The 13,815-nt window shown below is 45.6% G+C and overlaps 1 protein-coding gene across 1 annotated transcript in view; it reads left to right on the forward strand.

Annotated features, from left to right (window-relative positions):
• Positions 1-13,815, forward strand: part of asic1b (acid-sensing (proton-gated) ion channel 1b) — a 237,908-nt gene that overhangs the window by 29,879 nt on the left and 194,214 nt on the right. The window contains exon 2 of the mRNA XM_042707853.1: positions 3,039-3,234. Coding sequence (XP_042563787.1) covers positions 3,039-3,234 — 196 coding nt within the window. The remainder of the gene's footprint in view (positions 1-3,038; positions 3,235-13,815) is intronic.

Here is a 13,815-nt window from a genome sequence, read left to right on the forward strand (position 1 = left end):
GCCTAGTTATCATCTTGCTGTCTCAGCGGGAGAAAAACACAGTGTTTTGAATGCAACTCCGCGGCGAGATAATTCCCAAAGAGGCTGAACCACTTTCTCCTTGTCTATGTTAGAGGCTTTCTCATTTAATTTTCTTTTCATAGTTCCTGTCTTAAGCCACCAATCCATGACCTTGTTAATAGATTAGGCAACTCTTTATTAGATTAGGCTACTACTGGCTGTGTTCTCTTCGTTCTGAGTTGTATGTTAGAAATGTCGCAATAATTTACTTGTGGCCGTCGCGGACCACACTTCATCATATTTGATAGAATGAAGAACAAATTAGTTGTGAATACTATCACCGAGTTTGAAAGGTATTTGGTCAGGTAACAGCCCTTTGACAGCTGATTTGCTTTCTGATTTGACAGTACTGCTGTGTGTTTTAAGCAAATAAAATGTGGACTGTTTACAAGCGGGCACCTGCTATCGTTGATTATACAGTAAATACGTTGTGAAATGAAACAAAAACACATCACAGTTAAAGATGTATTAGTATTGATTGATTCACATCGATATGAATGGATGACATGACTAACAAGTGGTGGGAAATTAATATGAAAGTATTTGTTCGGTGAATTAGCGCGTTCTGTCCAAACAGTCGCAGTCAACGTTTTTGTCAACACTGGCACCACATAAGTATCGTAATTTGAACGTCCTTATACGTTTTTAAGGAGGGGTTGTAAAGGTACTCATATCTTCGGACCTCTTCTGTTATGTTTGTTCATAGTCAACAAGAATAAGCTTGTGAGACAGTCTGCAGGATATTCATAAATAAACGTGTCATTAGTATGAACAGTTGAGACAACGTATCGTCTCTTTCGTCTTCCGGGTCACGACCTGGCAGGGAGGGAGGGAGGAGGGCGGCGGGATCTCAAGCATGCGCAAAGACGCAAAGTCCAGTTCCTTATCCAATTCACCGTTACATGCCGCAATAGTCGAACTATCAACTGGATCGGATCGAGTTATCCAGGGGTGTTAGTCCGACTATGTGCGGTCCGACTACGATCCGACTAAGGTGCTTACATGAAACGGATAATGCGATTTCAGTCCGACTAAGGCAGTTATTCGAATCCATGTAACCACGGTCACTGTGTGTGTGTGTGTGTGTGTGTGTGTGTGTAGTTCCTCACAATGCCTTGGGCAATCCAAAAGTATAAAATATAGAACCTGAAAATAGACAGTAAATTAATCAAGTATTCATCTCACCCACCCATCCTGTCTCCTCTCTGTCATTCTGTGTTCAAAACACACACACACACCCACACATATGCACACACACACATATGCACACACAAACACACACCCACACATATGCACACACACACACACACACACACACACACACACACACACACACACACACACACACACACACACACACACACACACACACACACACACACACACACACACCAGTTACCAGTCTCATCTAGTAACAGTAAACGTATTGAATAGCACACAACATGTGTGGTGGAATGGCTTAGTTAGAGGGGGATCTGCTCGTGATACTGGTGAGTGTAAGTATATCATCCTGAGGCTTCAACCTCCCAATCAACCATTCACCTAAGGCCGTAAGTAAGACTGAGTAGTGGCTGTATGTGCTTTTGTTAATGACTGAGCAGCAGGCCCTCATGAACAGCAGCCACATTCAACCACACTTCACGCCTCCATTGACCATCCTTCTCCGGTGGTCTGTGCCATCTCTGTGCCTCACAATCAATGCCTGACTCACCACTTGTGTGTGTGTGCAAAGTACCAGCAAAGTACTTGAAGAGAAAATTAAGAGAATACAATCCCACACTTCACACCAGTCACCATTTCCCTGTGGTGAGCTGTCACCTCCATGCCCCACTGAACACCCCCCCCACCCCCCCCCCCCATGTGCTCCCCACCCTGAGATCTGTTAGCCCTGCCTGTCGTTTCCCCCACCCTCCCCCGTAGAGTTGGAGGGCTGTGGGAGAATCAGTGAACTTATCATGGTGGGGAAATTAAGCTCGTCCACTGCGGCAGCCCAGAGGTGGGAGCCTGGAGACTGGGGGGTTTGTGCAACTCTGGCAGTGTGTGTGTGTGTGTGTGTGTGTGCATCACAGTCACGTCACCGTAATCGTTTAACGCCACCAACAACCCCTTACCGCATTGCCACGGCTCAGTTACACGCGTCAAAAACATCACCTAATGCCGTTGGTTGTCTGGCGCGGAGCTATGCACAGCTTTGTATGAAATGACATACTGCATATTATAGCACCATCCCCTGATGATTAATGTCAGTGGGAAAAAAAGGCAATGTCCTATAGGAGGGGGTTTATCTGCATTCAGGATGGGACAAAACTGGGGGCACTGGACCGGATGGATTGCCACCTGGACCAGTGACATGGCACACACCTCAGACAGAAGAGACCCATGGTTTTATAGCCTTGTGTTACATATATGTAGCTAGAGAGAGAGAGAGAGAGAGAGAGAGAGAGAGAGAGAGAGAGAGAGAGGATATGTGCCCCACTGGTAGTAAGGTTGGAAGGTAAAGGTTGTCTGTACAGTAAAAGCATTGATGTCTAGGATGTTGTTTGTCAAACTGAAATGATAAAGATGGAAACAATGTACAACAAAAGCAACAACAACAAACAAACAAAAAACAAAACAAAAGACGGCCTGACATTACATACCTTCTTTGAAATGCATTCCATTCTCATAACACAGGTTTCTTTGTTTCTTTTCTTTTTCATTGGAGATGTTTATGTGAGTCGGAAAGCGAATGGTTTTACTTAACGTAATTGTTTGTGACCATTAAAAGAAGGAATAAAAGATGATGGATTTATTGTGTAGATCAAAGTGGTTTTTTCACACACTTCACACACACACACAGATGCTACCAGACCTATGGAGGGACTGTGGCCAGAAAATCTTGAACATGCACATTAACTTTATTGCTGTGCATTGTGTCCATCCAGCCCTGCATCCCGTGTAAGTGAAATCTGATTGGCTGCCGTCGTTGTGCCCCTCAGGTACGAGATCCGTGACACTCACCTGGTGGAGGAGAACGTCCTGGAGACACTGAAGGTGAAGGCAGACTTCCACAGCTTCAAGCCGCGCCCCTTCAACATGCGTGAGTTCTACGACCGCACGGGCCACGACATCAAGGAAATGCTGCTCTCCTGCAACTACAGGGGCTCTGAGTGCAGCGCAGAGGACTTCAAAGTGGTGAGTCACCCATTTATATGACAACCAGTGCCCCCCCATGCCTGGAGTGGAACTGCAGGGAGGGATATTTAGTAGGTATAATTGATTGTGGTTGTAATAGACGACGCCTATTCCTTCACCCCTGGCTTTTGTTAAAACACACAGGAAGGCACACACACACACACACACTTACACACACACACACACTCCATTACACTGTCTTGTCCTATGGTTTCCCTTATACTTGGTGTGCATAAAAACTCCCTATACAAAATGTCTCTCTTTCAATTGCTCTTCAGTAGTTTACAAGTGTTTCAATGAAGTAGCTGATACAGACATGTCCACACACACACACACACATACACACACACACACACACACACACACACACACACACACACCCACACACACACCCATACACACACACACACACACACACACACACACACACACACACACACACAGGTGCGTCTTTTGCTGTGTGCTCTGCAGTTTTTGTTTTGCTTTGCTTTGTTTTGCTTTGCATACCCTTGACATTGCCTAGCAGCTGAGATGCCAGCTCAAAACAGTTCAAAACATTTAAAATGTTGTCAAATAAAGCACATTTTAAAACATTTAAAACGTTGTCAAATAAAGCACATTTTAAAACATCTGCGCTCAAAAGAACGGTTGCCTTGGCATCCTCTGTTCCTGCTTCAGTTTTATGCGCCTCAGACCACACGTTACCATCCGTCTGTGACGTTTAAAAGCTCTCTCTCCTCTTCACGCCTCTCGCTAGCATTGACCCCAGAGCTGTGGTGTTGGCGCTGGGGATGACCCGTGAGGCCCACACACACCTCCTGTTGATGGTAACGGCTCTGTTACAACATAGTGGTCACACACAGCCAAGCTGGTAATGATATCTAGCTAAGACACACACACAAACAGACACACACACACACACAAACAGACACACACACACAAACACCACACACACACAAATAAGTACTCACGCCCAGCGTACTGATGATGCACTCTCTTTCTTGTTCTCTTTCTCTCTCTCTCTCTCTCTCTCTCTCTCTCTCTCACACACACACACACACACACACACACACACACACACACACACACACACACACACACACACACACACACAAACCAAGTCTGAAATGTTGGTGTTCTGATAGACTCAGATCTCACTTTCACTTTCCGGCCATATCAAAGGAATCATCAAAACTGCCTTCCTTCATCTTAAAAATATAGCCAGAATCAAGAGTTTGGTGTCCAAGACCAAAGACCAAAGACCAAAGACCAATGGAAGGGTGGACTACTGTAATGGTCTCTTAACGGGTTAAGCACATTCAATTGCCTCTGTGTATCAAATATACGTGCTATATACATAAACTTGCCTTGCCTTGCTTTATATTTCAGCAGTAGCCTTGTTGCTCTGTTGCTGCACTGATGAAAGAGACCGTCGTCACCCTTTTTCCATTATGCTGCTGGAACGCTAAAATTCTCCATAAGATCAAAGCAGCCATGATATTACAGAGGACATGGCGTGCCTTAGAAACTCCCAGTGGGAGACCGCAGTTCCCTTTTCCCTGGGTTGTACAGAATCAGGCAGGGGAACTGAAGGAGACAGATGCTGTGCACTGAGATAGTTGGAGTACACCAGGGAACCATTGGCAGTGACCTTAGTGGCCAGACCCACAGTAGCAACAGGACTGGATAGGATGATGCAAGGGTGAGGATGAAGCCAAAACATCAAAAGATGGAAGATGACACACAAAGACACACACACACACACACACACACACACACACACACACACACACACACACACACACACACACTGTCAAATGTTTAGATTAATGATTTAGGTAATGGCTCGGTTGGCCAGAGTTATTCATATCCAGCTTGCTGTAATTGTTAATTGCACATGTGGGAATTCATGTTGATGTCAAAAAAAAGGTGTCAAAATAATATCTAGTTGTCACAGGAGGCCTATAATTCACTGTCATTTCAGGGCAATTATTCTGGGGAGAATGTCTGAGGCTGTCAAATATATCTTCTTCATTAGACAGAAACACAAATGTAGCCCGAGACTGTCTCCATGTCCACTCACCCAGTGGAACCTCAGTGTTGAAGCGAAGCTTCACTGACTCCCAGGCGGATACTCACACTGTCTTTTGAGATCAGGGAGGCTTGCTGTCTGCTGTTTGTGTGAGTGTGTGCATGTGTGTGCATGTTTCTGTGTGTGTGTGTGTGTGTGTGTGTGTGTGTGTGTGTGTTTTTTCTCCAACAGTATGGATGTCCATTCTGTGATGTCTGTGACTTCTAGTGCTGTTCATGGTGTAATTCAAGTCATTTATTCAACCTTTCAGTGCTTCCCTTTCAGAGCCATACTCTCATTGGTCCGCTACATCCAGTCAGTTCAATCTTTTAGTGCAGGGGTCTCAAACTCTGGCCTGTGGGCCGATTCCGGCCCCCCAAGCGAGTTTGAGACCCCTGTTTTAGTGCTTCCCCTTCAGAGCCATACTCTCATTGGCCCCCTTCATCCACTCAGTCAACCTTTACGTCTGCTTTCATGGTTGTGTGTATGCGTGTGTACATTTGTCGTGATATTTTGTGTACATAGTCTATATCCATAGGTGAATGCAGTATTGTTTAAGTTGATCCTTTTTCTGTTACTATATGAGACTGGTAACTGGTGTGTGTGTGTGTGTGTGTGTGAGTGTGTGTGTGTGTGTGTGTGTGTGTGTGTGTGTGTGTGTGTGTGTGTGTGTGTGTGTGTGTGTGTGTGTGTGTGTGTGTGTGTGTGTGTGTGTGTGTGTGTGTGTTGGTGTGCTGATGAAACCATACTGCTGGACCCTTACTTATAGCTCAGCAGTGCGCTCTAATGGCATGTAAAATCTGTCTCCATCTCATGATTGGGCCCCTTTCAGACATGTCTGCTTTATATATATATATATATATATATATAGCATATGTTTGTGTGTGTGTGTCTGTGTGTGTGCTGATGGAGTGTGAGGCCCGGTATGATTAATAGTCTTTGCAATATTAGATGCCAACGTTTCATTTTTAAAAGTGTCGCTGAGGAGCAAATCACACTTGACACAGGAGGGCTGCAGTCTCAGCCTTCATACACACACACACACACACACACACACACACACACACAAACACACACACACACACACACACACACACAAGCACATACACACACATACACACACACACACACACACACGCACACACACACAAACACGCATGCATATGCACACACACACACACACACACACACACACACACACACACACACACACACACACACACACACATAAACACACACACACACACACACACACACACACACACACTGATGAATACTGATGAAGCAGATTTGTTGCAATTTAAAGTTTACTCAGTAAGTCCATTTTGTATATGGACGTAGTCATTCATTTTCTAAAGAACTGACTGTATCAAAACCCAGTTCAGCTCTCGATGCACCGACGCACTCAGTGAAGCTGTTCAGGGAAGGCAAGGCACCTGCTGACGAGAACTGTAGTCGGCTGACTGCACAGTCACACAAACACACACACATACACACACACACACACACACACACACACTGTATCACATTTACCCTTTTACCATCTTCTGTGTGATGAGCCATTTTCCGTGAACCTGACCACGGGTATAAAAATCCTATGAGTAAGCCACAGCGCTCTGCCCCTGATAACACACAGCTAACAGGTTTTGTCTGTGTGTTGTTAAGCCCTTTTTTCTTAAGGATTCATTTGATATTCTTTTCCTGCCCAAAAAATTAATCTTCACAGTTGTGTCTTTTGTCTTTCTGAAGCGTTCCCGTCTCCTCTCTCCTTTCTCCCGTCTCCTCTCTCCTTTCTCCTCTCTCCTTTCTCCTCGCCTAGTCACTCTTCACTCTTCATGCTTCTTTGTCTGTTCTCTCTCTAAACCCCTCCTCTCTTTTCAAAATGCCTGTGTGCATGTGTGTGTGTATGTCCTGTGCCAGAGTGTGTGTGTGTGTGTGTGTGTATGTGTGTGTCTCTTGTGCTGGTGTGTGTGTCTCCTGTGCTGGTGTGTGTGTGTCTCTTGTGCTAGTCTCCTGCTCCGCTGTCACAACCAGTCCCCTGTGCACAGGAACACTCAGTGGTAAATTCCCCCAGCTCCTGATCTTTCCAAAGGACTGATATACTGTAAGAGACGAGGGTGGACATGTGTGTATGTAAGTGTCTCTTTGTGTGTGTGTGTGTGTGTGTATGTGAGTGTGTGTGTGTGTGTGTGTGTGTGTGTGTGGTTGTATGTGTGGTTGTATGTGTGTGTGTGTGAGCGTCTCTTTGTGTGTGTGTGTGTGTGTGTGTGTATGGTGTGTACATCTGTGTGTATGTCTGTGTGTGTGTGTGTGTTTGTGTGTCTGTGTGGGTTGTGTGTGTGTGTGTAGGTGCCTGTGTGGGTTAAGTGTGTGTGTGTGTGTGTATGTGCCTGTGTGGGTCATATGTGTGTGTGTGTGTGTAGGTGCCTGTGTGGGTCATGTGTGTGTGTGTGTAGGTGCCTTTGTGGGTTAAGTGTGTGTGTGTATGTGCCTGTGTGGGTTATGTGTGTGTGTGTGTGTGTGTGCCTGTGTGTGTTTGTGTGTCTGTGTGGGTTGTGTGTGTGTGTAGGTGCCTGTGTGGGTTAAGTGTGTGTGTTTGTGTTTGTGTGTGTGTGTGTGTGTGTGTGTGTGTGTGTGATTGATTTAGTGAGGGAGGATGGATGGAGGATGGAATGAGTGGGAGGGCTGGTTATGACGGCCCAGAGCTCTCTGATCTATGGTCTCTCCGACTCTTACTTGAAGCCATACTTGCTGGGAATGTGTCTGTGTCTCTGTGTATGTGTCTGTGTCTCTCTCTCTGTGTGTGTGTGTGTGTGTTTGTCTGTCTGTCTGTTTGCTGGTGTGTTTGTCTGTCTGTCTGTTTGCGTGTGTATGTGTGTGTCTGCACTGCTGTACATCATCTCCATGCAATAGGATAGACAGGTGTGTGTGTGTCTGGTTGTGTGTGTGTGAGTGTGTCTGTGTCTGTGTGTGTCTGTGTGTGTGTGTGTGTGTGTGTGTGTGTGTGTACACTGCTGTACATCATCTGTATAGTATAGACGGACAGGTGTGTGAGTTACGTGGCCTGTTCCATGCACAGATTGAGCAGTCGGCAAAAGCATCTGTGTTTCACCTGCACAGGAAGCCAGGGAGCTGTACCCTCTATTAAAGGTCACACTGTAGACCAGCTGTACCCTCTATTAAAGGTCACACTGTAGGCCAGCTGTACCCTCTATTAAAGGTCACACTGTAGACCAGCTGTACCCTCTATTAAAGGTCACACTGTAGGCCAGCTGTACCCTCTATTAAAGGTCACACTGTAGGCCAGCTGTACCCTCTATTAAAGGTCACACTGTAGGCCAGCTGTACCCTCTATTAAAGGTCACACTGTAGGCCAGGGAACTGTACCCTCTATTTAAGGTCACACTGTAGGCCAGCTGTACCCATATGTTGTCGGCGTGAAATTTACTTCTGTTGCTAGGGTGCCAACTGTTCAGATGATTGCCGTTCCTAGCGGTGTCCAGCTGTGCACCCCCGTAATGCAGGCCATGCATGATACTTGGGCACACAGAGAGGTCTAGCAATCCTGTGTTCCCAGTGTTCCATGGGCAGGGCATGGGGTTCACGTGCACAGAAGGTGACAAGGCGGTTTTCACTTCCCCAAAGACAGTTTCACGGCTCCGCCAGATCGCACTGATAATCAATAGCCTATCGGAATGCCCCTTGTCCTGTCAATCATATTGTCCCATTACCCCTAACATGAGTGTCATGAGGGTGTGTATGTGTGTGTGTGTGTATAAATAAACCTGTTATTGGGAATTTGGCATCCCTCTGTTCTTACCAGACAACCTGTGGCGATTGGTACCTCATAGAGCAGCCCTTGACGTCACTCAAGTCATAGAGAGTACACTTTGGGATTAAAGTGCTCCATTACACAAACACCACTGCTTGTTTTTCCCGTAAATTGCATTTAAACTGCTCCCAATATTACAGCGCACAACACTGGTGCATGTGCTAGCAAGATCCCTGGTCATGACTGTGATATTGAAAAAAAAGAATACATATGTTTTGAAGGTGGAAGAAAGTGTTTTGTTTTGGTATCATTAAGGTTCATTTTGGTTGTTTATGTGATTTCAATGATCCACCTGCCTGCTGCACAAATTAGCAGATTAGAGAACCGTGACAATCAATCCATTTATATATTTACATTTACATTTACATTTAGTCATTTAGCAGACGCTTTTATCCAAAGGGACTTACAAGGATGTATACACATTTTTACATTTACACTGATGGCACACTGCACATCAGGAGCAATTAGGGGTTCAGTGTCTTGCTCAAGGACGCTTCGACAGGGAATTGAATATATCAACTAATCAGACAGCAAACACTCCTTCAATCCATCAATTGATCCAGTCAAGGGAAGCTATCAAATGACAGCCACAAGACGATCTGACTGTCTGCTTTAAGTACCTCTGTGTCTCTGATCCCTACAAGTCTTGCCATTCATTGTGGGCCTCCCTCTTGCAATATGTTATCACCATGTAATGCTATGTTCAAGCATCTGTAGTATATGCAAAAGGTTGTTGATATTTGAGCTCAACAGCCAATCAAAATTACCACCCCTCCCTTCCATGCCCCTGAAGCACTGTGTTGATTGGCTGGGAATATTAATGGCTTGAATTGTTTTGTTACTATCAAGGTTAAAGCAGCAAGTGAACTGGTTGTATTCTACACTGTGTTGTGACTTGATATGAAGAAACCTTTGGAGCTGTATTATCCTATAAACAGGCATCAACTCTCTATTTCGTCTCATTTTAAACATTTTTCAGGTATTTTCACCTCTGTTGTACAGCATGAGTTTGCCAAATGATACCCTTTATCAGAGAGACCCAGGATATATCCACTCTTAACAATATGTAGTCCACTTCAGCCTCCACTGTCAGTTATTGTTAGGCTCTCGCAAAGACCCAATCGCAGACCAGGTTTGCAAAAAATACTTGGATTTATTTTCTTCAACAGAGAACACGCAAAAATTCAAAGCAGGCAAAAACACAGAACTGACCTCCAAAGGTAAAAAACACAGAAGATCAAAAACAGAAAATCTTATACGATACCAGGTAGGCTACTCGGAAAAATGCAGGATTCTCGCATAGATTCACACTGACAAAGAATTACGATTCGACAGCAAACTACAGAAGCACAGGTCATTATATAGAAGGGGGAACAGAGAAAATACACAGGTGAAACCAACAAGGGGAATTAACAAGGCACAGAAGAAGCAAATCAGGCAACAAATCAAAGGTAAGATGGGGAACAGATGATATGTACAGGTGAAAACAATTCAGGTAAAACCGATAATAGTGAACAGATGCATAGGCCGGGAAAAAGCAGAGGGCGGAGTCTCTGGACAATAACAGAACGCACATGGCCTGATCACAGAAACAAAACAAACACATGGCGAATCAAACAAACGGGGGGGAAACCCGTGGCATAACAAAACAGAGGAACGATCAAATAAAAAATGTCTCTTAGATCGCAGGGATCTTAACAGTTATATTCAGCACCATCAGCATCCACATTAGTTGTCATTATTGAGCTACTTTGTGATCCCTGTTTTCAGTAAGCATACATTCTGCCAGGTGTGCTGTTCTACTATCTCTTTTGGTCTTTTCACTATAGATTCCTAAGGAAAATAATGCTGTCTTTGTCTGACAGACTGAAATTTGTGGCCACCATTCTCACTCAGTTTTCTCACAGGCTTTTTCTCTGGTCCATTGACTAGAACGCTATGAATGTCTTTGCGCTGTCTGTGTCCTGATGGACTGTCTGGACCCTGGACTGCCTGATTTCCCACTAAGTCGTTGCGTGGCATCCCAGAGGAGCCGTGGGCTGGCCTCTGCCCGTGCAGTCTTCTGCCACCGGCCTGGATCTTCTACGGCAGCCAGCACCATCATCTAGACCCAAAAGGACCCAGCTAGAGGCTAAATCTGGGGCAGAGGTGGCACAGACCCGGCCCGGTTCTGGCAGGGATTCAGCTCCCCTCCTCACCGGGACTAAATCCCAGAAATCTGTTGATCTAGCGCTGATCTAGCCAAGGTATTTGCTCGTGGCTGGAGAGCCTCTTTCTCTTGCAATATCTAGGAGCATCATCTGGACTGAGGCTTTCCCTGACAGCAGCAGACTCTCTGGCACAGACCGTGTCCTCAGGGGACCCCTGCCTGGTCCTGTTTCGGAAAGAGACTGCGTCCACACTAAGTCGGCTAAATGTAAAACTCTTCTTTTATGTGAAACTTTCTCTGTCCACACTATCTCTTTCGCATGGTTTTCCAAACGTGTTTGTTGGCGGTTTTTCGAGCGCACACTTTCATTAGTGTCATGGCAACCATAGGTCATCGTTTCAGAAACTCTCTGTTTTTCCAGTCCACACTGCATTGTGAACCCGTCATTTTCAAATGAAAGAGCTTTTTCGAAAAGTATTTCAGTGTCAGAAAACACTGTTTAAGTGTGGACGGAAAGGCTGAATGAATAATTCTGCGTTTTCAAATGTACCCGGGCTACTGTGGATAGGATCTGAGTCTTGATATGCTGGAGCGCCTGTCCAGCAGCATGTTGCAAACATCATTTGGACTTCATAGTTTCAGCTGACCAGGACAGATCATCATAATTCTAATAGAGTATGTGTCTCTTGTGTCCCTGATGAACAGGAATTTTTGACATCAGGGACTTGGTTGGCTTATTGGTATGTGGTACTGCGGTGAAGTGTTCTGCTTGAGACGGTAGTGGATTCTGGCCCTGATGCGGCCCTAGTTAGGCCCTGCTCAGTGGTGACCCTGTGAGAAGCCAGGGCTATTAAATGAGATAAGGCAGAAGGGGGTGCATTTCAGGCTTTGGTTTGGTACACAGACATGTTTGTGAGCTGTAGCATGCAGGAGGTTTATCCCTCTGCTGGAGCACTTTAATTACCCTCCTCACCCCTGTGTATGTGTGTGTCTGTGTGTGTTTGTGTGTGTGTGTGTGTGTGTGAGAGTCTGTGTGTGCGTGTGTGTGTGAGAGAGTATTTATGTGTGTGTGTGTGTGTGTGTTTGTGTGTGTGTGTGTCTGTGTGTGTTTGTGTGTGTGTGTGTGTGTGTGAGAGAGTCTGTGTGTGCGTGTGAGAGAGTCTGTGTGTGCGTGTGAGAGAGTATTTATGTGTGTGTGTGTGTGCCTGTGTGTGTGAATGATAGTATGTGTGTGCGGGTGCGTGTGTGTGTGTGTGTGTGTGAGAGAGTATGCGTCTGTGTGTGTGTGTGTGTGTGTGTGTGTGTGTGTTCACTTGGCCGTGACACAGAACGCACTCCAGTCACAGCAGAAGCGTCCAGATCTTTTTGAGGGCTCAGAGTGGAATCAGAGGATTTGTTTTGGTTGTGATTGGAAACAAGGGCTCCAGAGAGACACACACATATGCAGTCTCTCTCGCTCCCTTTCTTCTTCTCTCTCCCTCTCCCTTTCTCTATTTTCTATCTCTATCTTCCTCCTCTATCTTGACCCCTCCCTCTCACTCTCCTCTATCTCCCTCTCATCCCTCTTTCTCTCTCTCCCTCTCTCTATGTTCTATCTCTATCTTCCTCCTATATCTCTCACCCCTCCTTCTCACTCTCTCTATCTCCCTCTCATCCCTCTCTCTCTCTCTCTCTCTCTTCTTATCTCTCTATGTCCCCTTAGAGCTTTGGTCTGTACACAGCACAGTGGTGTTTGTGTGTGTGTGTGTGTGTGTGTGTCTGTGTGTGTGTATGTGTGTGTGTGTGTGTGTATGCGTATATGTGAGTGTGTGCATGTGTGCGTATAGCTACCCACCACGGTGGCATTCAAAGCATTCAAAGGCATCATGTATTGGGATGACTGTCATAATGCTCACACCAGGCCAGATGTTTCCCCAGTATAGATGTCCTATGTTGGGGCCCCATCTCTGTTCACCTCCCCTTTTCCCAAGACTCACTCCTGCACCCTCCCACCCCTGACATGCACCTGACATGCCACTTAAATCACAAAATGGAAAGGTAAGCGACCTGACGTCAAATTCAGTTTCATTTCAATTTCATTCTTTGACCCTTCCAACCCCATAAGCGCTTACACCTCTGCTGTCGCACCCTGCTGTTAAGTCACATGATTTGAGCTGAAGCTCACTTTAGGGCTGCGAGGGGTGGCTGGGTAATGCGACTTCTCTGTCTGTCCCTTTTGTTCTCTATTCTTTTCAGCCTTTCTTTTGCAGTGACAAAGCCATAAATCTAGCGTGTGGCGTGTGGCGTGTGGCTTGTGGCTTGTCTACGCTTGCTCGTGTACCTGGAGATGAATGGCGACTGAGACAGATGAAAGAATAGCCGTGATTCATATAAATGAGAGGACCTCCGACCACAGCCGATGAGAGCCTGCAGAAGATCATGAAAATAAGCACAATGAATGATGGCAGCTGTTGAACAGCTCACTTTCCATCTTGTCTTTGTTATGCACTCACGCACACACACACACACACACACACACAGACACATACA

This window comes from Clupea harengus, chromosome 5 (assembly GCF_900700415.2).
Source record: "Clupea harengus chromosome 5, Ch_v2.0.2, whole genome shotgun sequence".
NCBI lineage: Eukaryota > Metazoa > Chordata > Actinopteri > Clupeiformes > Clupeidae > Clupea > Clupea harengus.